The sequence below is a fragment of the Pinus tabuliformis genome, chromosome 6, assembly GCF_031772625.1.
Source record: "Pinus tabuliformis cultivar Carrire ecotype Pingquan chromosome 6, CPIR1, whole genome shotgun sequence".
NCBI classification, from domain to species: domain Eukaryota; kingdom Viridiplantae; phylum Streptophyta; class Pinopsida; order Pinales; family Pinaceae; genus Pinus; species Pinus tabuliformis.
This window is the reverse complement of record NC_142292.1, coordinates 1,661,589,359-1,661,617,207: the sequence shown is the minus strand read 5'-3', so window position 1 is coordinate 1,661,617,207 and position 27,849 is coordinate 1,661,589,359. Positions and strand designations below refer to the sequence as shown.

The following is a 27,849-nucleotide window of genomic DNA, read 5'->3' as shown; positions in this document are numbered from 1 at the left end:
ATGATTTTGACTTAAGCATTTCTTTATATTCACCATTGTAAAACCCAAGTCATCAGTTTTTATCCCTCTCTTATTGTATACATCAATCGAATTACATTTGAACAATGTGTACTCCATACAAAAATAGTCCAATGTAATTATTTCTTCTACCACTCCATAAAATGTTTTGTTTTGAAGTACAAGGTTTGCATCTTTGGAACTTGACCTCATCATTGTTTGAGCTTCCACACACACGCCACTATTTTGGGTGGTTCTCTCATTCTCTATTCTTTTTGTATGGAATCTATAACCATTGATTAGGAATCCCTTTTACTTATTCACAAATTTCCTGGGGCCACGCGCTAGACATTTAAGTGTATCAAAAACCTTTCCATCTCCTTCCACCTGTATAGTTTTAGATTTTTAAATGTAGTTAGAATTCATACATTCAACCTCTAAAAAAATATTTCATTTCCTACATGAAAATATTCCCATACACTGATTTTTAAGTACACTTATAATATAAATAATATTGTTACTTGTTTAAACTAACTAGTAAAATTATGGGTGTGGAGTTTCTGCAATAGAGCGTCATCTTTTTTTGTTTGGGTAATTGAGTTGGCAATCTCCATTTTGTGCATCCTAATTCAACAATTATGGATAATAGATATGGTGGTTAATGTGTTTTGATAAAATATGAATAAAATATTTTTAAAGGTCAAATATGTTAATCTATCCATGGATCTATGTTTTGTTAAACCATAAACAAACAAACAAAAAATTACAGGCCAAATATGTTACTTACTCTATCCATGGATCAACTTCATTTGTGTGAAATAGAACCCACCTATGGGCTTGTTCCCAACTAATGTCATCCAGTTTTGAAGGAATTGGAGTAGATAATGGCTTTCCATCAAGGATAACTTCTTCAATTTCCTCATCCCACACTTCATTCCGACCATGTGTGGATCCAATAGTTTCCATACCTTTCAAATATCCTCCACAAAACTTTATTGATTCCTCCACAGTATAGCTTTCATCAATGCATCCTTCAAGCCTATTTTTGTTCTTAACATAACTCTTGTATACTTTCATGTTCCTACAAAATGAACAAAAGAGAATTAAGTAATGTCAAAAGTTTCACGTACCTCTCAAAGGGGTACATCCATCTATATGCAACCGGACCACAATATCGAAGCTCATGTACCAAATTTACATTCAAATGCAACATTATATCGAAGAATGAAGGAGTAAAGTACTTTTCAAGAAAGCACAATGTCTCCACAATATCATTTTCCAACTTGTCAAGACACTTTACTGAAACTGATTTTGCACAGATTTGCCTATAAAAGTAACAAAGCTTACAAAGCGTCTTTTGGACAACAATTGGAAACACATGACGCAAAGCCACTGGGAGGAGTTGTTGCATTATAACATGGCAATCATGTGCTTTCATACCACAAAACTTAAGATCTTCCATAGATATATGATTTTTTGGATTAGAGCTGTAACCGTTTGGCACCTTTAACATGAAAAGAACATGACATAGGGTCTGTTTCACTTTCTTTGAAAGAGTATGTGGTGCAGGTGGAAGGAATATTTTTTGTCCTTTAACTTCTGGCCATAGTGATTTCCTCAAACCCATTTTTTGCAAATCATCACGTGAATTTTTTCCATCTTTGGACTTCCCTTTTATATGCAAAAGAGTTCCAAAAATGCTTTCACACACATTCTTCTCCACATGCATTACATCTAAATTGTGGCGTATTAGGAGTTTCTGAATTCCAACACATCAAGAATATCATAACATTATTTAATATGGACAAATAGATAAATAATAAATTCAACCAAGAAATCTAATCACAATGAGGTCAACTAAGCAAGTTGCGTCCAATAATTAGGCATGGTTGATGGGTCTACATACCTCCCAATATGGTAGATTGAATAGAATTGATTGTTTCTTCCACACCACAACATCAGTCTTTTCATATGTTTTATTGTTTCTTTTCCTTTTATTTGATTCAATCTTCCCCCATATTGCTTCCTTTCCTTTTGTTTCCTTCAAAATATCTGATACTTTTACAATTGGAGGGGCATAACGATGCTCCTCCTTCCCATTAAACAGTGCCTTTTGTGAGCGAAACTTATGATGTTGAGGAAGAAATCTCCTATGTCCCATGTACACACATTTCCTGCTACAACTGATGTACTTTCATTTTGTGTTCCTCCTGTTAGTGTCAGTCTTTCCAGCCTTCCTACAGTGATCAAATGTGCTCTTACAAAGTGATTTTGAAGTGTCAAGGTCAAATTTTGTCATTTCAGTGAGTCTTCAAGCAAAATTTGGTCACTAGGCATTAGGTCTAGGGTTTGCCCAAATTTCAGTCCATGTCACCATTCAGCTGAGTTTATCATCATTCGTAGGGTTTTCATTATCATGTCAGTGTCTAATGAGTCATTTTACACCTTGTTCATGCTTCATGTTGCGCCCAGGCAAGGTCATTTCCCTCTCCTAGGGTTTTGAAGGCAATTTCTCTTGGATGGTCAAATCACCGGCAAAACTTGTTTCCTGATGTTCATACACCTTCCCCTATCCTTAAAGTACCTTATCAAACACTTCCCATCCCTTAGATCCGCCAAATACCTCATTTTTGCACAAACCCTAGTTTCTAGCTACAACCTGGCAATTTTCTAGGTTTGGCCTGTGTTTTGTCCTTTTCGACCCCTTCCCCTCACTCAATCTCTGAGATTCCAATTTCCCCTGCTTCCTAACATCCCTCCCTACTCCCAAAAATTTCCCCAAGAATTTAGAATCCCTCTATCCCCTTCATTTCGCTCCATTTCGACAAAATCCCTTGTTTCACACATCGGGACAAGTTTCACTCAAAAGTTTTTTCTGAGCAATCAAAGATGAATTTTGCAAAACTGAGAGAGGTTTTTGTCCACAACATGACAAGGAAGAAAAACCTCTTTCATGTTTTACACATGTGTCATGGTTTGAGAGAAATGTCAAAAATACCGGCGAGAACGAAGGTGCTCCAAGGACAGTTGGCCAAAGCACAAAAACGAAGGAAAACACCCGATCCACTCCAAACTTTGGCCAAAGCCTCTTTGACTGAGCATGGTACTTGATTGGGGACTCCCAGCCCAAATTTCAAGAAATTTGGAGAAAATTTTGTCATTTGTGAATTTTTTGTGCAATTTTACAGGTTTTGGCCGTTGGAGTGGTCTCACCCCGCGCACGACCACTCGTGGGGACAGCTCAGAACGGGGAAAACTCTACATTTTTGGAATTTTCATGAAAAAATACACTTGCCTATGGATGGACTTCAAATTTTATGGAGATTTGGACTTCCAAAAGCTCAAAATACATGCAAATTTTGACTTTCTGCCCCTTTTTTGAGTTGCAGAAAGCTGCCTTGGGAGAAATGATTTTTGAGGGGTCAAATCAACTCCAAATTTAGAAATTCCAGTGGGGTTGGAAAGTAGACTCATAGACCTTTCCAACAAGCTATCTTTCACTTGATTTGGACACTAGGAAGGCCCTCAAACACAGCTGCCAATGTGCGCGACCACTCCAAGGGAGGGGCGCGACCACTCAGGGAAATTTCACCATTTTGACTATTTCGGCCTGCAAAACTCAGTTTTTACTATGGTTGACTCTTAATGCTTGTAAATGATGGATTGTTGGGTAATTTTCATGGCACATGGATACATTTACTCTCCTTTAACACTTCTAGAAGTTTCCTTGATGTAAATAGTGAATATTTAATGCATGGATGGGTTACCTAAGTTTTAGAGGCAAGTTGTTTTGACTGCCTATTATCTAGTGCTTAGTTTAGAATTAGTTCAAACTGCTCCTAGGAAGCTGAGCTCGACCCCTAGAGGTGGGGAAAGGAGTTAGATGATCTATATTATGCCTTCTCTTACTCATTTTCATGGTTGGACTCTTGAGGGAGAAGCTCTATTGTATATTTTACTTGTATCTTTGCAATTTGAGGAAAAGGAAGGCCAGGGTTTTGCAGACATCATTGTGGATTCTTGTGGATTATTGTGTTGATGGTGTGTTTCCTACTTGTCATTGTAAGTGTGTTTATGTGTTCCATCTCTTATTCTATTGCTGCTAATTAAACAAAAGAAGTGATAAAGTTTGAATTCATGCATGCCATGCTCAGCTTTCAATTTTGTTTAATATTTATGTTTTCCACTGTCTAAAGAGGATTCAAAGTCATTGTTTGCCCTCTTTAGCTCCCTCTCTTTCTTCCTTGATCATCCATCTCAGCTTAAAGCATCAGCACAAACTCCTACCTTGCCCCAAAGACCCACCTGCAAAAACTGAGCTCAATCCCCGCACCCTGAATTGCACTCCCTCCAATTGCCACCAAAAACCCCAAAAAACTTTAAATCAACCCTCCTCATCAGTTTACTAGCCTAATATCTTTGATCCTAATTGGTCATCTCACCCCATTGAAAATTTTCCGAGATAGACCGGAGAGAGCCTTCTCATACCCCGTAGGGCTAGCTACGAGGTGAAATGGTTTGATGTTGCCTTGAAGGTTTACCTTCCTCAGCCTAGGGTGAAATCTCAAGCGCTAACATAGTGGCGACCATACTGGGGAGAACAAACTTGTTGTGGGTTGATGTGTTTGTTTCATAAGTCTTAGACGGAGCCTGAAGTTACGCCAGGTAGCCTTCGAAAACGCTCTTGTTTTACATCAGCGTAAGTAGATAAACGCTGCTTCAGTCAATCTCCGTGAGCTTGTGAATATAGCACTTCATTTGCATTTTACCCCAGTACATGTATCAAGTTCAGATCTGATTGTTGATGGTGAATAGCGATCAGACACTTGAAAGGCTGAAATCATTCACTTGGTGACTCTAAATCAGTTTTGAAGATCAGATCCAAAGACTCCACTGGAGGATGATCCCGACCAGCAGAAACATGAAAGGAGAATATGGCAAGATCAGGTACTCAAGTTGGAATTTCATCCAGGACATTTTGTTCTTTGTTTTAAATTATTTCTTCTCTTTTCCCGAGAATGTGAAGACTGTTTTGCAAAGTATATTGTATTTGAGAAGAGATCCTCAGCCTGCAGTTGATTCTTTCCCTTTGAAGATTGTGAATACCAAAGATTTGCATGCCTGTGAGTTTGATCAAGATCCTTTTTCCGAATTTTGTGATGACCATCTTCAGATTGATGAACCTCAAAAGACCAAGACTGATCCTATACCTGCTGTACATACCCCTATACCTTGTAAAATTCCAGATCGGTATAAGCCTCTTGTTTTACCTTCTGTTCTCCATGCTTTCCCCAAAAACTATGATCTATACTTGCCGAGGTTTGATGGTGAAAGTAAGGATGTCAACGCTGAGCAACATGTGCAGAATTTTGAGTTATTTCTTGACCTTTTTGAAGTCGATGATGAAGATGTTAGTATGAGGCTTTTTGCTCTTTCTTTGCAAGCTGAAGTTAAGAGTTGGTTCAAAACCCTGCCTGATGCAAGCATCTCAGATTTCCAGCAGTTCGTCAAAGTTTTTCTCGATAGGTGGATGATCGGGCAGAACCTTTTCTTGATTGTAGAAGAGTATAACCAGCTAAAAAGACTACCTGGGGAGACAGTACAACAGTTTTCAGCCAGATTTAACCAAGTTTATTATTCGATGCCAGCTGATATAAGGCCTACTCCTAGATCTGCTCTCTTGCACTATCCGGGTGCCTTTGATCCGGAGATGGAGTTTCAGCTGAGAGAAAGGGATATTGCAACACTTCACGAGATGCAAAACAGTGCAGTAAGTGTAGAGGCTCATCTGTTGATCCGAAGGGCAAGGATGAAGGAAGAAGAGATGAAAAACATAGATCCGGCCGAATCTCTAGAGGTGAAGCTTCACGTTTTGGTAAGTGCAGTGGAAGAGATGATGCAAAGGATCACCCCAAGGAATGATTATGATGGTCATGGCGCGCTGATTGAAGAAGAACAAGTTGCTGATCCAAAACATTTTGTTTCCCATCCTAGTTGTCATAGCACTGATAATGATTGTTTTGTAGATCATCTAGGAGAAGAGAGAGCTGTTGATATGATGTATATGTTTGATGATGATTTGCCTCGGTTTGATCAATATGACGATGATTATGTTCTCCAAACAGAAGCTAATCTTGTAGACAAATCAGCAGCTCGTTTGTGGGAGGAAAAAGTTCATTTTCAGCAGCTTGAATACAATGTTCAGCCATTACATATCAACTATGACAGTGACGAGGAAAGTGCAGCAAATTTTGAAGTAAGTGAAGGATCTTTACCTTTTTGTTTTGATTCATGTCAGTTCATTAGAGACAATTTCCATGAAATTAGAAATCAGCTGTCAACAAGTCTTGATCTAGACCATCTTGAAGGCAATAAAAATTTTGTTCAAGACTTCTCATATTCAGATTTGCAACCCTCGAAAGCCATTGATTGTCAAATTGCAGCTGATTTAATGATTCAAGGTGACTCCGTACCATTCTGTTTTGAATCATTTCAGTTTTTGAAGGGTCGATTGCATAGTACATCTTCAAATGAAAAACCTATAACAAATCAACAATCACTCAGTTTTAATGTTGAGGATGAAGGTCAGATTATAGATGAAGTTGTGGAGGATGAAATACATGATGTGATGATGCAAGAAGATTCTATACCCTTTTGTTTCGAAGCATTTCAGTTTATAAGGCAGAATTTTTGTAAAATCTCTAAAGAACAGGATGAGCAGCATGTAGGCAATCATGTAATCACAATGGAACCAATAGAAATGGGATTGCAGCAGTCTTTTCAAGTTTTTCATGATCCCATAGCTGATGTTTTGGATGAGTTTTGCAGTCAAAGTCTTTCTCCATTTACTATGTGTGAGCTTGAAAAATATGCTGATATGAATTTGATCTGGCAGCCAGTTTCCTCGTCATTTTCAGCAGGGGTCTCATCACAAGGCTCAGATCAAAGTTTGCATGCATGGTATGAGGAAAAGAGAAGTACTCCATTGTATGAGCTAAGTTCCAATGTGCTTGAATTTCAAGATCCTTATGCAGTGTTTTTGGAGGCGGATAGAGAGTTCATATCATTCAACGGATCTATTTCTAAGTTGCCATCAGAGTTGCCTTTCAGTAGTTCTCTCTTGTTGTTCATAAGCGAACACTTGTGGAGGATTCAAACAGCAGACGGAATACTTACTTGGTTGCATTGGTTGTTTCATTTCACTTGATCAGGTGATGAATGAAACTGTTAGAGTAGGTTTTGATGAATAAGCTCCACTTTGAGCATCATTTTCAGTTGGTCGATCGTGTTTAAGTATCGAGTCAGTTTTTAGTTGAGTCATGAGTCCTTTATGAGTCAATTTTTAGCCTTGTGGTTAAGTTAGTTTGTGTCAGTTTTCAGTCTTGCATTTCAGCTTGAGTTTATGACTCCATTGCCCAATGATTGTAAGGCACTGGTCTGCTCTCCCAGAGGTCTAAGGTTCTTGGCACCTCCAAGGAGCTACCATCCCCATTGGAGCCAATGTTAGTGTCAGTCTTTCCAGCCTTCCTACAGTGATCAAATGTGCTCTTACAAAGTGATTTTGAAGTGTCAAGGTCAAATTTTGTCATTTCAGTGAGTCTTCAAGCAAAATTTGGTCACTAGGCATTAGGTCTAGGGTTTGCCCAAATGTCAGTCCATGTCACCATTCAGCTGAGTTTATCATCATTCGTAGGGTTTTCATTATCATTTCAGTGTCTAATGAGTCATTTTACACCTTGTTCATGCTTCATGTTGCGCCCAGGCAAGGTCATTTCCCTCTCCTAGGGTTTTGAAGGCAATTTCTCTTGGATGGTCAAATCACTGGAAAAACTTGTTTCCTGATGTTCATACACCTTCCCCTATCCTTAAAGTACCTTATCAAACACTTCCCATCCCTTAGATCCGCCAAATTCCTCATTTTTGCACAAACCCTAGTTTCTAGCTACAACCTGGCAATTTTCTAGGTTTGGCCTGTGTTTTGTCCTTTTTGACCCCTTCCCCTCACTCAATCTCTGAGATTCCACTTTCCCCTGCTTCCTAACATCCCTCCCTACTCCCAAAAATTTCCCCAAGAATTTAGAAGCCCTCTATCCCCTTCATTTCGCTCCATTTCGACAAAATCCCTTGTTTCACACATCGGGACAAGTTTCACTCAAAAGCTGTTTCTGAGCAATCAAAGATAAATTTTGCAAAACTGAGAGAGATTTTTGTCCACAACATGACAAGGAAGAAAAACCTCTTTCACTTTTTACACAGGTGTCATGGTTTGAGAGAAATGTCAAAAATACCGGCGAGAACGAAGGTGCTCCAAGGACGGTTGGCCAAAGCACAAAAACGAAGGAAAACGCCCGATCCACTCCAAACTTTGGCCAAAGCCTCTTTGACTGAGCATGGTACTTGATTGGGGACTCCCAGCCCAAATTTCAAGAAATTTGGAGAAAATTTTGTCATTTGTGAATTTTTTGTGCAATTTTACAGGTTTTGGCCGTTGGAGTGGTCTCACCCCGCACGCGACCACTCGTGGGGACAGCTCAGAACGGGGAAAACTCTACATTTTTGGAATTTTCATGCAAAAATACACTTTCCTATGGATGGACTTCAAATTTTATGGAGATTTGGACTTCCAAAAGCTCAAAATACATGCAAATTTTGACTTTCTGCCCCTTTTTTGAGTTGCAGAAAGCTGCCTTGGGAGAAATGATTTTTGAGGGGTCAAATCAACTCCAAATTTAGAAATTCCGGTGGGGTTGGAAAGTAGACTCATAGACCTTTCCAACAAGCTATCTTTCACTTGATTTGGACACTAGGAAGGCCCTAAAACACAGCTTCCAATGTGCGCGACCACTCCAAGGGAGGGGCGCGACCACTCAGGGAAATTTCACCATTTTGACTATTTCGGCCTGCAAAACTCAGTTTTTACTATGGTTGACTCTTAATGCTTGTAAATGATGGATTGTTGGTTAATTTTCATGGCACATGGATACATTTACTCTCCTTTAACACTTCTAGAAGTTTCCTTGATGTAAATAGTGAATATTTAATGCATGGATGGGTTACCTAAGTTTTAGAGGCAAGTTGTTTTGACTGCCTATTATCTAGTGCTTAGTTTAGAATTAGTTCAAACTGCTCCTAGGAAGCTGAGCTCGACCCCTAGAGGTGGGGAAAGGAGTTAGATGATCTATATTATGCCTTCTCTTACTCATTTTCATGGTTGGACTCTTGAGGGAGAAGCTCTATTGTATATTTTACTTGTATCTCTGCAATTTGAGGAAAAGGAAGGCCAGGGTTTTGCAGACATCATTGTGGATTCTTGTGGATTATTGTGTTGATGGTGTGTTTCCTACTTGTCATTGTAAGTGTGTTTATGTGTTCCATCTCTTATTCTATTGCTGCTAATTAAACAAAAGAAGTGATAAAGTTTGAATTCATGCATGCCATGCTCAGCTTTCAATTTTGTTTAATATTTATGTTTTCCACTGTCTAAAGAGGATTCAAAGTCATTGTTTGCCCTCTTTAGCTCCCTCTCTTTCTTCCTTGATCATCCATCTCAGCTTAAAGCATCAGCACAAACTCCTACCTTGCCCCAAAGACCCACCTGCAAAAACTGAGCTCAATCCCCGCACCCTGAATTGCGCTCCCTCCAATTGCCACCAAAAACCCCAAAAAACTTTAAATCAACCCTCCTCATCAGTTTACTAGCCTAATATCTTTGATCCTAATTGGTCATCTCACCCCATTGAAAATTTGCCGAGATAGACCGGAGAGAGCCTTCTCATACCCCGTAGGGCTAGCTACGAGGTGAAATGGTTTGATGTTGCCTTGAAGGTTTACCTTCCTCAGCCTAGGGTGAAATCTCAAGCGCTAACACCTCCCACATATGGGACATGCATTATAGCCTTTCTTTGTGCAACTAGTCATATTCCCGTAAGCAGGAAAATCATGGATCACCCACATAAGAATTGCCTTCATGTTAAATCATGTCTTACTATAAGCATCATATGTCCATACCCCTTGGTCCCATAATTCCTTTAGTTCATCTACCAAGGTTTCCAAATACACATCAATGTCATTTCCTGGTTGCGTGGGACCAAGTATTAACAATGTTAGCATACAAAAATTCCTTTTTGTGCACAACCATGGTGGAATATTGTATGTAACTAACACTACAGGCCAAACACTCTATGTGCTACTCAAGCTTCCAAAAGGATTAAATCCATCTACTGCCATTTCAACTCGTACATTGCGAGGTTCGCTAGAAAAACTAGGCCATTTGTCATCAATAGTTTTCCATGTTGGGATATCAACAAGGTGGCACATTTGACCATCATTGCTTGCATTCTCATGATGCCACCTCATTTTTTGTGGCATGTCTGCAGATATATAATGAAAAATATTTTTATCATTTATATAATATATTATCGTATAATAACACTGCGACAAATGGTAAAGATAATACAAGAAGGGGAAAACTTGAATAAAATTAAAGTGTTCAAGATCATACCTATACATTCTTTTTAGCCTTGGTGCTATGGGAAAATATCTTAACACCTTCACTTGAACACCTTTCCACACCTTTTGAGATTGAGCATCCACCTTCCATCGAGATTTTCCACATGCTGGGCATTGATATTTACTTTCATAACTTCCTCGACATAAAATGCAATCATTTGGACATGTGTGTATCATATCATAGTTTAATCCCAATGATTTTATCAACTTTTTTGCAGCATATGCAGAATCTGGAAGTGTGTTATCTTTAGGAAGCACATATTTTTGAAATTTTAACATTTGGTCAAAGCTTGTATCAAACCATCCACTCTTCACTTTCATATTGTAGAATTCTACAGTGGCTGATAGTTTTGTGAAGTCAACACAACCTGGGTACAATGGCCTCTTGGCATCTTCAATAAGCTTCTTATATTCATTAAGTTCATTTATTGCATTTGTTGATGCCAACCCCTCATTATCACAACCCTCATTAATGTTTTGATTAAGACATCGATTGACATCATTCACCATTTCAAGCATTTGATCACCGATAATGGTTGCATAATCATCATCATTTAGAGGTTCACTATCGTTCTTAAACAATGTTTCGTTCTCATCAACTTGATTATCATAGTCATGTTCCACAACATGTTCATAGCCCTATTAATAAGAAAATTAAAATTTATGTTAATAATTTTATGGTTTTTATGAAACTTAAAATCAATAGCATTTGGTCAACCTAGTCAAATAGGGCGCTTGACTAATATGAAATGGCTTACCAGTTGAGATGAAATATGCTCGAGAACTTCATGTGGTTCATTTTCAGAGTGTTTCCTGTCCTTATCAATAATAGATGGAATCTAAAGGAGACAAAGAAAAAAAATTGGAGTTTGCACATATAAAAATAAGTGATATCTTTACTGTAAAACATATAAGATTGAAACTAGATCAATTCAAAAAAAATTCAAGATACCTGACTGGGAATGCTCTCTCCATGCAAATACCAAATGTTATATTGTTCTATTATACCATCACAAATCAAGTGCTCTCGTACTTTATCAAATGTTTGTACTTTCACTATGCCACATTTATTACATGGACATTTTGTGGACATCTTATTCCTTGAATGCTCCTTGGAAAACTTTAAGAATTCCTCAACCCCATCTCTATATTCTTTTAGTGTCCTACACATAACCAGTTTCAAGTCATATAAATTTTATTGAGCACAAGTTACCACTGATACATTTTTTGCATATCACAATAAATAATCAAATACGCAAACTATATGTGTTTTTCAATTTCATCCAATTTCTTTTGTCCATTTGATAATAAGGACCAAGCTCATTTGAAATTGTGTCTACAAAGAACTATATAAGTTAGTTGATACTAAAGATAGATCAGAAGTAAAATAAAGATAGATGTTGCTGAAAATAAGCCTAGATTTGTAACAAAAAATTAGCAGCCCTATATAATGACACATCAGATGTAATAGAACCTTCTAATGGTATATTTATGTTGGTGCAATCCACTGTTTTGTTGGTATATGACTGCAAGGGCCACATTTATTCTAGACCTACTCAAGGTTATAGTGTATTTTTTATCATTCCTTTGGTACGATGCTAACCACTTATTAGAGGAACCTGAAAATCTAGAGACAATCTAGCAAAGCCTAAAGTTAAATTGCTTTTCTTTCCACACAAGTGAATGGATAGCTCCCTGAATGTGTGGTTTTGAGGGAAAAGTATATAAGAATTTGATTGAAGGTGAACATTAAAAATGCATTTTTCAATTGCAATAATGGACCTGAAAGAAGAATTGGCATTCACACTTAACCTTGGAAATTATGGGTTCACTTCAGGCAGCATTTTATTTCCTCAAAAGCAAGCTACAGGCATCGCTATATTTGGCATCACTATATTAGAAATGCCTCGTTATACCTCTGTCCACAATATCTTCAACATATTCATTCTTCTATGGTCTATGGCTCATCAAAAGGGATCTATAATGGTGTGGCAGTAACTCACTATGACTACCTATCGCCTCTATATGCACCTTCTCAAGAAGTCTGTTCAAACCCAAATGTGATTCTTTAAGGCTCATATTTTTCTAAGGAATGGCTTATCTAAGTCTTGTATGTATCCTCCAGACCTGCACTCTAGACTCTATTAATGGAAATTCTTGGTCATCCTATATTAGCCATGACACAATGAATAAGGTAATAGCAATGTATATGTCATATGGACATTAACACTCAACAAAACTCATAACAGTGACTTAAATTCTGGACAATAATCTATTTTAACCTCATAAATTCTAATGTGAGTGGATTTCCTAGATGAGGACAGTAAGATATATGGAGACTAATGCAGTGATAAGAATATGTGATGATAGTATGAATCTTGCACTTCCTACAGTGACCTGATCAACACACACACACACACACACACACACACATATATATATATTCATAGTTCAAACTGCTTATATCAGGTGAGTCAACCTGTGGAGATGTTGATTTACAGTAGGTTCATTGTGATCATAGAAATACGCCTCAATAAATTTCTGGTCACAAGCAGTAGAAGAATTTCATTTTTGCAAAGACAATCCTTTCTCAGTTTGAGGAGAATTAGTCTCCCTGAAGTCTTCTATACCCAGCATCAAGTAGCAGAATAGGAATTCTGCTGAAGTCATCTCTCAAGAAGAAGTGGTCCTCCTGGAAGTTTGCAAGATCTGAAGCTATCATAAAAAATAAAAAATAAAAATAGAGTCCTGAGCAGTGATCTTTCTTGGTTCCCTCACAGTTATATGTACGTGGTATTGTTCTATGTATGTCACCTCAAGCTCACCACTATTTATGGTCCAACATTATGTATGACATCAGTACTGCTTAGTAGCAATGGTGATATGTTACTATACCTATAAATTGATGACAATGTTACAGTCTTGTTCACAATCGAAGTTGTGAACAAGACAGATATGAACTCTGGAAAGCTTGATTGTCATCCTTTCAAAGGTTATCTTCTTTAAAGAAGTTACAGGGATCTCTCAGCTAATGAGTTAATAATTGGGCTAATGAGATATTGAAGCTTCTGTCTTTAGCAAAGAACATGTGATCCTAAATTTAACATGGTATCAGAGCCAAGTTGAGGACAAGCCCAAGCAAGAGTGAATGTAATTATGACAAGTCTCTGCGGCCAAGTAATCATCCTGGAGATCGAGTTGTTGGTCCCCCTGAAATACTACACTACATGTGAAGCATCTCTATCAAGTATTCAATCTCTACAGCCTTATTGACATAGATATTCACTAGTTCTGAAATTTCAATGCAATTCTGAAGTGGATAGGCCGAAGTGTTAATGACTGTTTTGGGTTTTTTTTTTCTTTGGTTCGATTTGGTTTACTCGATGGACTATTTCAGACTTCTGGACACACACTTCTATGGTCACTATGGTATGGCTCAACCCCTTATCCAAGGAAGTCTATTGTGCAAAGACGGTTTAATTTTTGGAAGTTGGCCCGTATATAATGCCGCACTAATTTACAAACCTGTATGTTAATACTGCTACCTCCGACAATTGTTTGGCATACGCACTAATTTGTAGACTTGAGTGCTAACATCCGTATTCAATCTCTGTTCTAGAACTCATATACTTTTGAACAATCTCGAGCACACTAGTTTCGTTCTTGTGAATTCCTCTGTCATGATAATGTTTCGCTCAAATGTTTTGATGCTTAACTTCTGATCTAAATTTTTGAGGCCAGCACTATCTGAATTTTTTTTGGAATTCGCATACTTGACAAAGTGTTGAAAAGTGTTATGTTGAAAATATATCTTGAGGATCTAGACACAAGCTTAGCTCTGTGGCATCAAATGCAAGAAACAGTTCGGTCCAGTCTACGTATTGTGTACAAAATTGTGGTGTATTCATGAATTAATACAGCAGGCTGTATCCCTTATATAGAGACATATAACACAAGTTTGGTTGACCTGAGCATATAACTTGCTTCCTATGCAATACATTTCAATGTAGAACTTGGAGAATGTGTGGCAAAACGTGTTATAAATCTGGACTCCACAAATGCTACTTATTATGTGCTTCTATCCAACATCTACACAGAGGCTGGTAGGTGGGATGACATACAAAAGTTTAGGAAAATGATTAAATATAGGAACAACAAAAAGATGACAGAGTGCAGCTCGATTGAGCTAAAAAGAAAGACCTATAATTTCCTCACTGGAGACAAATCACACCCACAAACACCAAAAATATCTTCAGAAAAGGAGAACAACATTTGATTAAGTCTCTTGTCCAACACCATTCAGATGAATTTGTAAAGAAATTCCCTACAAAAAGGATAGTTGACAAGAGTGTTAAGAAATAGCAGTGGAGCTAGCAAAGGAAGCCATGTAATAGATAAAAAGGATGGAAGCAAATGTTGTGAAAAGGCTTATTTGGACAACTCATTGGATTCTATGGCTAAGCAAATTGATAATATGGTTACATATACACAAAAATAAGGTTCCTATCATATGCATGAGCATCATCAATAGGATAAAGAATTAGCAACCCTCAGTGCTAAAATAGGTGACCCGACCTTTGACAAGGAAAGCAAATACCTTGGGAACTACCCAATAGATAGACATATTGTCATAAACAATTTAATTTCCTATAAGAGAACCATTTGCATTTGTAACGGACAGAAGGTTTCTTTTTAAACAGATGCTTCGAATTCTATGGCAAAAATCATGTATGTAAGAGTAGGACAAAATTACAAGCTCAAAGCAGATGTTGTCCGAGTATATGCGACATTGTCATAAGATCTTTGGATATTCAATGTGGCATAAACATCTTTGGTTGTAATGAGTATGGGAATGTTCTTCCTAATCCCCTCATCAAGTGGTTTGTTGGCTGAGAGTATTTAGAGGAATCAAGTGACTCAAACTATCAAAATGTTGGGTAAGGATGATGTAGTTTTTTTAGCAAGTTGTTTACATTTAAGCATGGTGACAAAGGTATATTTGGAGGTAGAGATGAAAAGGCTAAATTGTTTTGTTCTCTGGAGCCAAATGGCAATGAGACTTTGTTGTGGAAATACTGGGACGATTTTTCCAGAATTGTATGAGAGCTACCCAGTTCCATCAAGCCTTGAAGGAAGAGGATTCTAAACTTTAAAAAATACAAGTTCATCTATTTAGTAGATTTATATGGTAAATTAAAGGACTATAACTTATAAGTATTCTGTGGACCAGCCACGGAACCTTTGGATCATATGCTTAGAATGGGTTTGTCTCCAAATTGTGCCACGTACATTATATAATATATTGACTCATGGATATATGAAAGGGACTAATTGCAGCAAGTTTACAAGCTTCATGATGACTTGTTTGACAGGGGTGAAATTTTTAATGATGCTGTAGAGATGGATTCAAAGGATTATCAAGCAATATTAAGGTGCAAATGCATGTTTTTCCAGTACACATGCAAGATAGAAATAGAAAAATCATAATATCACTTAGCCTTTGGCTGCGGTATAAAATAACATTGGATTTTGATGGTTCTTGTCCATGGCATTCTTATCTTAAAAAATGAATTATAGGTTAGGGTGTGCCTCGAGAAATGCATTGTTCTATATTAAATATATATATATACCAAAACTTGGTTGGAAAATTTCCATATGGTGGGTTGAAAATATGTTACAATATTGATGGAGGTTGAGTTGAAATCGCCAACCTATATTGTTTTAAAGCTAACAAATGAGATGATATACAAACAATTGGTTCATAATCTGATTTATCTCACATCAACTAACCCAGGTATTTGTTATGCCATAAATTATGTCTATTGTTTCATGGCAGAGCCCAAAACTGATCACTAAAAGCCACAAATAGAAATATGAACCTGTTCCAACTATAGCAAAGATGGTCACCTTTAAAGTTCTTATTATTATGAAACTTGGCCTACTGCAAACAAAAGACATTTACAGTGGTTGCATCATAAAGAGTTTTTCCTCCTGCGGAATTACCCTTGGGAAAATAGTAGGTATTTCTGGAATTCATGTTCATACTACTGCAAAGACAATAGCTACACCAAAAAAACTTTGAGCAGCAATTCACGACTTTATAGCAGCCACTGAATGGTCGAGCTTGTCGGCTATGGGAATAGCCTTTTATTGCATCGTGGATAAATATATGGAAATAAACAAGAGGTACTCCTTGGGTAACCTTGGGTGGCAACATTCTAGATTATATAGGGCTTTTATTTTCCAAAGATGGAGTAGAGTGTGTTGTTGAATATGCTCATGCAATGCCTATAATAGTAACTATAATTGATCACATATCATGTGCAAGAATTAACAATCATCTTGATATCTAAGATGGGTATTTGTAGAGCTTTAGATTGAGACTAACTCAATACTCTGAGAAGTAGGATATTTTAGGTTGTTAGCAAGTTACTGCATGATGATATATCCCTCCTTCACTCCTCCTGGGGCAGTGGATACAAGATCCTTGCCATATTCCTTTGAGAAAATCATGGATTTATATCTTATGTTCATGAGTCAGAGACAAAGCTTTGTTGTAGTATCGGGAACATAAATGAGGAATTCCTATAGTTAGATCATTAGCCTCTCCATTGCCCCCACTAATGAGGAATGCAGGCTCAATATTGCAAGGGATTAATTTTCCTAGAAAAGAAAATGCAACCTCCATGAGTATTTGGGGGGAGATAAGAGTGGTTCTGCTAAGAGTCAAGAAGTCATCTATGCATATCTTTCCAGTATTTGTACTAAGGAGGAGATCCAACCGCTTTATGCTCAACTTCTACATGAGTTAGAAAACTACATTCATAGCTACTTTGCATTTCATTGGGAGCCTTCTAAATATATTATTGACCAGGTTCTACATGGTAACTGCAATTCACAGAAGCTCTGGTCTGTCATTTTTTCTGCCACTGGGTAAAATCCTTTATGAAAATAAGCATTATTTGTGTTAAGCTTTTATGGTCAATGAGATTTTAGAATGTTAAGTAGCGTTCCAAATAATCAATATCTAGGGATTATGGTTATCAAGCATTCTAAAAGTTGCTTTCTTGAACTAGTTCAATATTGTTAAAAAAAACAACGTTTTAAATTGGCTATAAAGACTCAAGATATATATGTGATTTTCTACTCTGTTAGACATAATTAAATCCATTGTGAATCATTACAGGATTATTATTGAGATGATTGTAGCAATGTTGGTGGATGCCCATAGTGAGAAGATTTGTGCTTCTTCTCACTAGGGGTGGAATGGGTTTTGGAAAAAATATTGTAGTCAAAGACATTCTTAAAGGCTATTCTGGTCAAGAAATGCAGTGGTAATAGAGGCAGATGCATTCAAGAAGAAATATGTTGTCTATCAAGCTTTGAATTCTTATGGGCATGATGATTTGTTGGAAAATTCTAAACTAGCGCATAAGTGTCCACTGGTGCAACAACATCTCTTTTGGTCACCACCTTAAAAGAAGGTCTTGATGTAATACTTGATGGAACTATGTCCTAGGAACCAATTTTACAGCAAGCAATTTCAATGGCCTGAGATGTTCAATGGTATGAATATTGCATGAGTCAAACATTTCAAGTAAAGAGATCTAACCCTAAATAGCAAGACGGTGCACTTTTCCGGACATATGTCAGCATTTTCAACCGTTGTTGGAGGATGTTGCCATGAAAGACACTACAGAAAAGATACCAATAAAAGGGCATTGTGAAGAGGTGGTTTTTAGTAGCAAAGAGGTGCTTCATTGACAAGATGAAACCAACATCTTGAGTGCTTTTCCCAATGCTATTATGCGCATTAGTTACAACAGTATGAGGACACTATATCTTGTCTAAGCATAGCAACATCTAAGGCACTGAGAACCACTATATTATGACCTCCTATGGTAGATATGACAACATCCTATTTTGAAACTTGCCCAACATTAGAACCCTGACATGATAGAAAGTGGATATATGGTGGATTATCTATTCCAAAAGGAATAATGACAGGGCACTTATACGCAAAATGTTCCTTGCTCATTAACTAAAATTTTACCTTGAGCATTACATGGTTGTTTTGCTCTTTTGAAGAAGAATATGTTTGTGAGTTAATTATTCCAATAATTAATCCTATTTTATTTGATGACTTATCAGGTACGTTGGCAATTATGTTGGATTGCACACCCATCAATGCGGGGCATGACGAAGACCTCTAGATCCTATTAGTGCACAAGGAATTGAGGATGCCCTAAAATAAAGACATCACTGTAGCATATGAATAGTGGTCTTGCAATGAACGAGATTCATCATCCTCCATACTAGCAACAGTCAGAATCTAGCAATGAGATGCATCATACTGAACATAGTTAGTTCAGTATTTGGGATGCTTTTCTATTTTTGATGCAGAGCAGCACTTGGAGAAGGATGCAGTGTTGGTAGTGGCAGGGCCAATAGCAGCATGGATGCATAATTTCAGAGGGAGTTGCAGTATGGACGCAATGTTGGTAGTGGTAGGGTCAACAACAGTACAAATGAAAAATTTGCATAGTAGTTGGTGGACAGGATGTTAGACATCAGCAGCTCAAAAGGAGATGTTACGGAACAAGGTGATGCTCCAACAGGGTGCATTGCTAGAGCACATTCCTCGCTAAGAGGGAGTGTTGATTTCTGGTAGCATCAGATGTGCTCTAAGTCTCAAATTTGCAGTGAAGGGCTTAGACACATGCATTCTCCAATACACGGAAATTTTTTTGGGAAATTCCACCCAGAGACAATTTTATTAAAATAACTAATTATTTTTAATGGTTCCCTAAGTATAAACTTAAGAAATTAAAATAATTAATGGGTATTAATCTAAACTGTGGGTGAAGCTTCTAGAAGAAGGTGGAGATCAAGTTAATATGATCCTAACCATTGATTAGAATCTAATCTTGGTCATTGATTGATCAACGAGAGGATTATAAGAGGAGGCTTGATGGTCACTTGGAGAACACATCGATTAGAGTTCAAAATATCGAATTTCTGAAGCGAAGCAGTTGCCAAAGAGAAATTCGAAGTGAGCTTTTTGCAGTGAGGGGCAGGGATATTATCCGAATGCAAATCTTTCCTGGTTGGAGAATACTCAGCAAAGAAGGAAAAGAAAGATACAGCAGAGGCATCATAGAGCTAGTGAGGTTTATGTAGGGCCAAGCAGGACCACACAGAGGCAATGCAAAAGCCTAGAGGGAATCCATAAATTTGTTGGAGAGTTCGATTTCAAAAACTAGAAGCTGAGGTGTGAGTCCGAGAGAGAAAAAGTTTGAATCTCAGAGGCAAATCGATTAGCCAGGGAGAGTGACGTAGTCCCTAGATAGTGTGACACTGGGCTAACGCAGAGGCAACCAGGGTTTGTTCATTCAAGGGCTGAATCAGTCGGGATTTCCAGTATAGTGTGAGGTAATCTCACAATTATCTCTGTCAGTGATATTCTCTGTAACTGGATTGTCGGGAAGGCATCCAGAGATTGTATTAAAAAATTACTACTGCTTGATAATAAAAACCTTCAGAGCTGCTGCAACAGTTTTCTCGCATTGGGATTTTCCAGGCACATTTGTCCAAAAATAACAATTTCATTGTGTTTTATTTTCTTTCTTGCTCAGTGTCTTATTTCCACATATAATTTAATTAAGGGAAGGTTGTAGTGTATTAGTTTCGATATTTGTTATAGGAAGTAGTGAATAATTTGTTCAGTAATTAACAAATAGGAGAAGCTTAATTAGTTGTTGTAGTAGGGATTGTGAGTTTAGGAATTTTCACATTGCATCCATCATTGTTTGGGCCAAAACCATGGACAAATTTCGACATGTGATGGATGAGGATGATAGTACTCATTGAGATGAATTTGACGCATCAAAAAACATCTGATTCTAAGTTGTAGAAATGGAGTTATGAATTTTTTAAAGTTATGTGTGGGCATGGTGGCACAAGGTCAAGGTCGACTTGATGTTAATAAGCCTTATGATAGATTGTCAAGCCCTATGATGACGTTTTGTTGGAGCCCTCATATTGGATATAAATATTAGGTGATTAGAGTGTCATTTCACTCATCCAAAGTGAGCAACACAACACAAGAAGAGCTCATTGAAGGAAGGAGACCTATTTTGTATTGGCCACAGGAAAAGGAGGGAAACCAACTAGGATTTTAGGGCCTGTTAGGGTTGTTTTGGTGAGCGAATTGCAATCCATGAGTGCCGAGGAGCAGGTGTCAAGTTCTGGAGTGATTTGGGCTTGTTTATGGGTGGACTTTCCTCAAACAAGGTTGTTGTAGGCCTGTGGAGCCATTCTAAAAGGGTGTAGGGAATGTTACAACCTATCCCATAAAGGGTGTAGGGAATGTTACCCTTCAATTGAATCAGGGGAACACAATTCATTTACACGAAGTTCTATATGTACCTGATCTCAAGAAGAACTTGGTGTCCATTTCGACAATGGAAGACAAAGGTTACAAGGTGGAATTCATCGATGGAAAGGTACATGTTTGGAAAAGGAATTTTAAAAATGCTTTTACTCTTGGGTTCAGGGTTGGCACTTTGTATCAAGTTGTAGTAATTCCATTGGGGACCATGTCGTGTGCCACATCTCTTCAATGTCACCGGAGGTCTGCCCATCTTCATTGTAAGGCCCTACCCGATATGAGACAGATGGTGACAAGGATGCCTGAATTCAAAGTAGAGCATGAAGGTACATGTCTGAGATGTACTGAAGGAAATCTTACAAGGGGACCATTCCCCTCATGTAATAGCAAGACCACAAATGTGGAACAACCTGAGGGGTTCGAGATTCATGATCGGGAATCTCGTGTATGCAGGTTGAAGAAAGCTCTCTATAGTTTGAAGCAAGCACCCTGGGCTTGGAATGAGAGGATTGATAGCTATCTAATGAAGCTAAGATTCACTAGGAGTGAAGCCAATCCAAACTATTGCTTTAAGGTTGTGGATGATAGATCTCTCATTCTAGTGCTTTATGTGGAGTACCTCTTTCTGATAGGTACAGACCCTCTCATTTACAAAAGTAAGAGGGAGTTGGATTTTGAATTTTAAATGGTGGATTGCAAGCCTGTGACTACCCCGATGGAGCCTAACTTTAAGAAGTTATGCGGTAGTGTTGCCGAACCTAATTTGGGAAATGCCTCTGAGTTACATCAACTCATAGTAGCATTCATGATCTTGGTGAACTCCCGTCCGGATATATGTTTTGCAGTTAGCATGTTGAGCCAACATATGGCTGAGCGTCATCACTCACATCAGATTGGTGCCAAGAATCTTTTGAGATATCTTTGGGGTACAATTACTCATGGACTGAGATACACTGCTAGAGTTGTCAGGCTGCATTGTTATTCTGATGCTAATTGGGTAAGCCGTGTGGAGGATCACAAAATCACTTCTGAGTGTTGTTTCTCTTTGGGTTCTGCTTCGATATCCTGGATGAGAAGGAAGTAGAATTCGGTTGTTTTGAGCACCGTTAAGGCCATATTCTGTTAAGTTTTGGGTATGTTTTATGCTTAGAGAAATTTATTTCAATTTTCACAGTTAGCTCAATATATTTTCCAAATTAGCAATCACATCAGCATAATAGTAAATTGAAGATAGAACATAAACATAAATCGCAAAAGACAAGCCAAGACAAGAGGACACAAGATGTGGCGCTAGCTAGGGACAAACCCCAATGTCAGGAAACCCTTGATCAATTCTTCTTATATGTTCTTCAATAGTTCAGCATAGAGAGAGAGAGATAGTACATATACAACAGAATTCAACATTTTGACTTATCTAAATAAGAGCATAGATCATCTCTAAGAAGATGATACATGAGGTAGTTAAATTCAGTTGAAGATATGTTGTTTCAACTGATTCTCCAAGGTGACTCCGTCACCTATCATTGTGTTAGACCTCATCATCATGTGGCACCTGACTATGTTGCACCATGATGCACCCATCATCACTATGTTGCATCTCATCATGTTTCATTAATCATTATTGTACCCATCATTGTACTGCTACACTATGTTGAGCTCTTCATTGCACTATGTTGCACCCAAATGCATGTTGCAATACCTCGTCATCCTTTTGTTGAAATACCTCATCATCTAGGTGCTACAACACATTCTTGTTGCTGCTATATGTCCATCATTACCATGTTGTCCCATTGTTGCACCAATGTCAACAAATACTGATCTACACCATGCTGCACTATCACTACTAGTGTGTGCACTATGCTACACTGTACATCATGCTATGTATTATGTGCACTATGTTGCACTGTACACCATGTACTCATTGCTGCTTCCATTTTTGTACCAATGTTGCACCAAGTACCATTGTTGCTCCTATGTACCATTGTTGCACCAATGTACCACTGCTGCACCAAGTACCACTATTGTTATGACTGTGTTTTGGTTATGGCACCATTGTGGCCCAAGTCAACCCTAAAACATACCCACACAGTCCCTTAAACAACTGCGGCTTCCTCCACAAGTATCCTCTACCTCCACGCTGCTGATCTGAGCACTTTAATACCCTTGGACAGTCCTACGCATGCCCTGATTTGGTGTTAAGGCCTACGGCCTACCCAAGGAGAAGTGGTGGCTCCCTTCACTGTTTTTTTGGGCATAGACAACCCTCAATACACCCTACGTTGCCCTTCAAACATCTCGTAGGGCTTGTGGCCTACCCACAACAGCCTACACTGCCCTTCACCAATGATTTTAGCACCCAAGAACTCATCTACGCAAGCTGAAACAACCTTCCCTTGTCTCAGCCCTTTAGGGAGCTAACTCGGCATCCCTTATAGCAAACTCGGCCCTCCAAAAGACCCATTGTTACACAGTAATTTGTCACCATCCCTGTTACTCCTCTTGTCGTACCTTGGAGGACTCATCCCGGGAGTTATAAGAAGTGACAAAGTCTAAAAACACTTGCATTATGTTCCCCTGAGTATGTAATTCATGTTCCCTGAAGACACCTCCTACAGATTATCCCTGAAAAGTGCTCTTTTTCCATTGGCGCAAGTCCACAGTGTCTTACCCACGCCAATCATGGAGATCCTCAAAAGAGGGCGCGACCATTGGCGCTCTGTCTTAGAGCAACAGTCGCGCCAACCAAGTTTGGTCATGCTTTTTGCCTTAACGCACGCCCGACTGTTGTTTCCTTCATTACATGGAGCTTTTTGAGGATAAAAAATCAGTCTTATGTCGAGCTCTATCCTATCTCCATCTTTAATGGCTTTTGGGGATAATGTTAATCCACAAAAGGTGTCCCGGTTCATCGTATCCTCCTCCCTTCTTCATCTATATAAGCTTGTCATTATGCATTGGACAAGCTAGTGATAGTAGTGATAATCGTTAGTCATGGAGTGTTAGATGTTGAGTTCTTGAGTTCTTGGAGGAATGCTAGTGAATGCTAGAGAGGTTATGCTGCCGGAGAGGAGATGCATTGCAAGACACATATAGTTACTCGCCCAGCCAGGAGAGGTTCGACGTCAGAACCATGGTTGTAACTTTTCCTGTTTATTATTAATTAATGAGCGACTGCTATTATAGTTCCAATCTCATTGTCTATTATGGTGATGTGTTGATTTATTTCCTTTCTGACTGAAATATAGTTGTGCCTTGGTAGATGTTATGTTGGTATCTGTCTCTTCCTTTGCATGTGCAGGTGTTCATTTATGATCTGCTGGAGCGAGGGAGCGGGGATATCAACTCTGCTTCAATCATAGCATTGGACTCCAGGTTGGTCTTCTTAATTCATCTTTGATGCATAACTAGGAACTTGCGTAGCAGCGTGGTTTGATTGTGGCTAGTTCTGTTTTAGGCTAGTGGGATCGCCTCCGTCCGCAGAGGGGATTTACCTGACCAACAATTTGGCGACTCCGCTGGGGAGAAGCTAGTTGATTTTTGTCTTGCATGTTAATTTTCTTCTGCTTGCTTGAGTGAATGAGCTTCCTGAGTCAGTTTTGAGTTTATTCTTTACTGTTTGACCCATCTGAGCACTGTCAACCCGACCTGAGGTCGTATCATTTATTTTTCTAGCCGGCAAGCTTAATTGGCATGGTTATTTCTCTGACAGTCGCGCCAGTTGGCGCATGTTGCTCAAAAGCAACTCGCGCCAATCCTGTGGTAGCGCAAGTTGCAGGCTGACAGTCGCGCCAGCCCTATAAATTTTGCCTGTGTGTGGATGGAAAGCTCTTTCAGTCTCTTTTTATATCTCTTACAGCCTCTGGAAGTGTATTGAACCTCTGCTTGACTGGTCTTAGCCTTTATCCTTCAGCTGTTTGCTTATTTCTATTGATTTTCGTCTCAGCCCTAGAACATCTAGTGACTTTGCATGTCTAGCCTTCTGTGGGAAGTTTCGATCTCTTGATTATCCAGTCAGCTTGTTGGTTGTGTTCTGCACCTATCCAGTGATTTGTTAAAGCTTGATCTTCTATACTCTGAGTGCTTCACTTCTAGCCTCTTTGGATTTCACTTGACTTTTGTGTTTTTCCTTGCTTGCATGGTTCATTTTGGTGTTTCAGAATTGGTTCTATTTCATTGAGTGAACTTGGATTGTGCATATCTCTTAAAATTTGTTTACATGCATCATGCCATCTTAAAGGAAAGAAAAACAAAAAAATCTTTTGCATCATATTAGTTAGCATTTATTGTTATTTGTTGCTATTCAAAAGAAAAAGAAAAAATTTCATTTCTTGTTATTAGCTGCATTAGGATCTTTGTTGTTGGTTGAGTGATCATTTCGTTTGTGTAAAAATCTCAACCCTCCTGTAGATAGAATTCATCGAATCAAATGATATAATTTTGGCATATAGTTTGCATTTAAGAAGTTTTTGAGATATCACATACGGTAGGACCAAAAACTGAAACATAATCGAAGATAAACTTTAAAATGAACTCAATGAACATAACAACGCATTGGAACATAACGCAAATACTCTAGAGGTCTAGGTTAGAGACGTGTTCCGGCGTCTTTAAACCTGGTAGTTTATCGTCGAGTGGTTGGGTGATTCCTCCACGGTGAAACGATAGGTGCCAATACGGACTGTGCTCCCACGTACCGTCGAGTATATATTGGGAGACCCCTATAGGAATAAAGCCTTTATCCATAGGAAGCTGTGTCAGCCGCCCTACGATTCGCAATGCAGTGAACACAGCATTCACGAAGATTGACCACCCGTACCCTAAAAAGTATTCTGTGGTTTTGCGAAAAGTTTGGCACACCCTCTACCTAGAATTCCAGAGCAGTCACTTTTGATCCTTTTCGGACTCCCTAAACGAAAAGGTGCCTGTGAGCGTCTTGTCACTTCGTGCTCATTAAATATTCGAAGGAGACTAGAGTCATCTTTTATCCTTTTCTCGACTCTTAAAAAATGAAAAGGTTAAGTTCAGGGTCTTAAAATTTATTGGCCACGATAACATCTACCCGATTAGCTTTCGTTTCTGTTAGTTCGAAGTAGGAGTTATCTCGATAGACTTCATAAGTTTCATCCTGGCAAAATTACCAGTTTCGTCTTCTACCGAAACACCGGTGGTGAGTCTTCCTGTGGTTCTAAGTATACAACCACTTAGTTCTCGTGCCCCAGGTGACGAGACTTACCAGTTTCATTGGAACCCTACGTGGGAACCTTTTGAGGACGGTATCCCTTTTTGGGACCATCCTTCTCCTCGTGGGTCAGTCCCACCAGTTTCATCCGACATGGATGATTTGTCCCCTACAACGACCGATGAGTCCGTTGCGACAAGCGGTGAAATTCCCACCTCAACGGACCCTATACATGTTAGTAGTACACCTACTACTACCAATTTACCACCAGGCTATAAAGCTTTAAGAGATGCTACGCCTTCTGGAACTCCGTTCACAGGTCCCATTTGGTCATCACACACTTTTCCTACTACGGAGCCTTTTACTCCACCAAGTCGCAGTCTATCTGTTACCTCCGTCACAACCGCTCCAACGGTTTGTGCAGCCTCTTCGGCTTCTATTTCTAGTCGTCCCTCAGCTTCTTTGTTTGGAGTCTTTGACCCCATGACAAATGTCCCAATACAGGAGCCATATGATCCATATTTGTCATCTCAACCGGTTGTTGAGGTATCGGTCCCATTGTCAATTGATTGGACCTCCACCTCTTTCCATGGTGGTCAAGTTTTATCTGCGCAATCTCCAAGACAACCCCCTCAAGACCAACCAGGGCAATCCTTTCATGGAAACCCTTTCGTTACTGCTGCTCCTTTTTCCTCTTCTTATATGCAACCTTCTGGTAACTCAGGTCAGTCGTCTTTTCAACAAGTCCAACCTGGTATCCAGCAGGGCTATCCTGTTGGACAAAGTGGTCAACAAACTATTAACCCAAACCAATCCAATGTCCAGTATAGTCCAATGTCTGGACAAGTTACTCAACCACTTGGTCAACCTACTGTCCAGTATTCACAACCCTCTGGGCAGGCTAGTCAGCCTCAAACATAATTGGGCCAACCAACTGCCCAGTCTCCTCAGCCATCTAGTCTGCTAGGACAACCTTCAGCTACGCAACAACAGTTCCAACAGGTAGGCCAACCTCAGTATCAGTAGGTACAACCTTCTGGACAGATTGGCCAACCTCACTATCAACAAGGTTTTCCTTCTGGCCAGATAACCCAACCTATCGGACAGCCTACTGCCACTGCTCAATCCGGTCTGTGGCCCCAAATGGGACCCCAATACCCATCTGGTCTTCAAATGCAGGCTGGGTCTCAATCACAAACTTTTTATCCAACCCAGCCTGGTCCTCAAACTCAATTTGGAGCTCCACCACCGTATGGCTACCAACAACCTCAAGGGCAATTTTCATTTGCCCCGTACCAGAACTACCAACAACAGCACGTGAGTCCTTCGCAAACTTATCAATAGCCATACGGCGCGTCTACAGCAGTGTTTGGTAATCCTTATGCTGGGGGGCAATATACAAATCCCTATAGCCAATCCACTATGGGACCAAATCCGTCTGGACAAAATCCATGGGGGCAACCACCACCTGGTTGGAACCCTGGTGCTCCACCCTACCAACAGCCCCAGATGCCTTTCAATCCTCAATTACCATTCTTAGCGACTTTAGAATTACCGGATGTATCCAAGTTAACCAATGATCCTATTCTTCATAATCCTTATTGGCCTCCAGTTCCAACTAAAATACCTGGTGACTATCCAAAATTCGATGGTAAAGCCAATGAAGACCCACAAGCCCATGTTATGACCTATCATTTGTGGTGTTCATCTAATTCATGGCTTGACGATTCAATTCGGCTTCGCCTTTTTCAAAGGACTCTCACTGGCTCTACGC

General features: G+C 39.0%; 1 protein-coding gene across 1 annotated transcript; it reads right to left on the bottom strand.

Moving 5' to 3' along the window:
- Window positions 1–780: 780 nt before the first annotated feature.
- LOC149265336 (uncharacterized) lies at window positions 781–27,423 on the bottom strand. The gene is made up of 6 exons (XM_089403254.1): window positions 27,275–27,423; window positions 11,459–11,669; window positions 11,265–11,345; window positions 10,570–11,145; window positions 1,128–1,756; window positions 781–1,078 (listed from the first exon to the last, which is right to left on the bottom strand). The coding sequence occupies exons 1-6, from the start codon at window positions 27,421–27,423 to the stop codon at window positions 781–783; spliced, it is 1,944 nt and encodes a 647-aa protein (XP_089259380.1).
- Window positions 27,424–27,849: the final 426 nt, after the last annotated feature.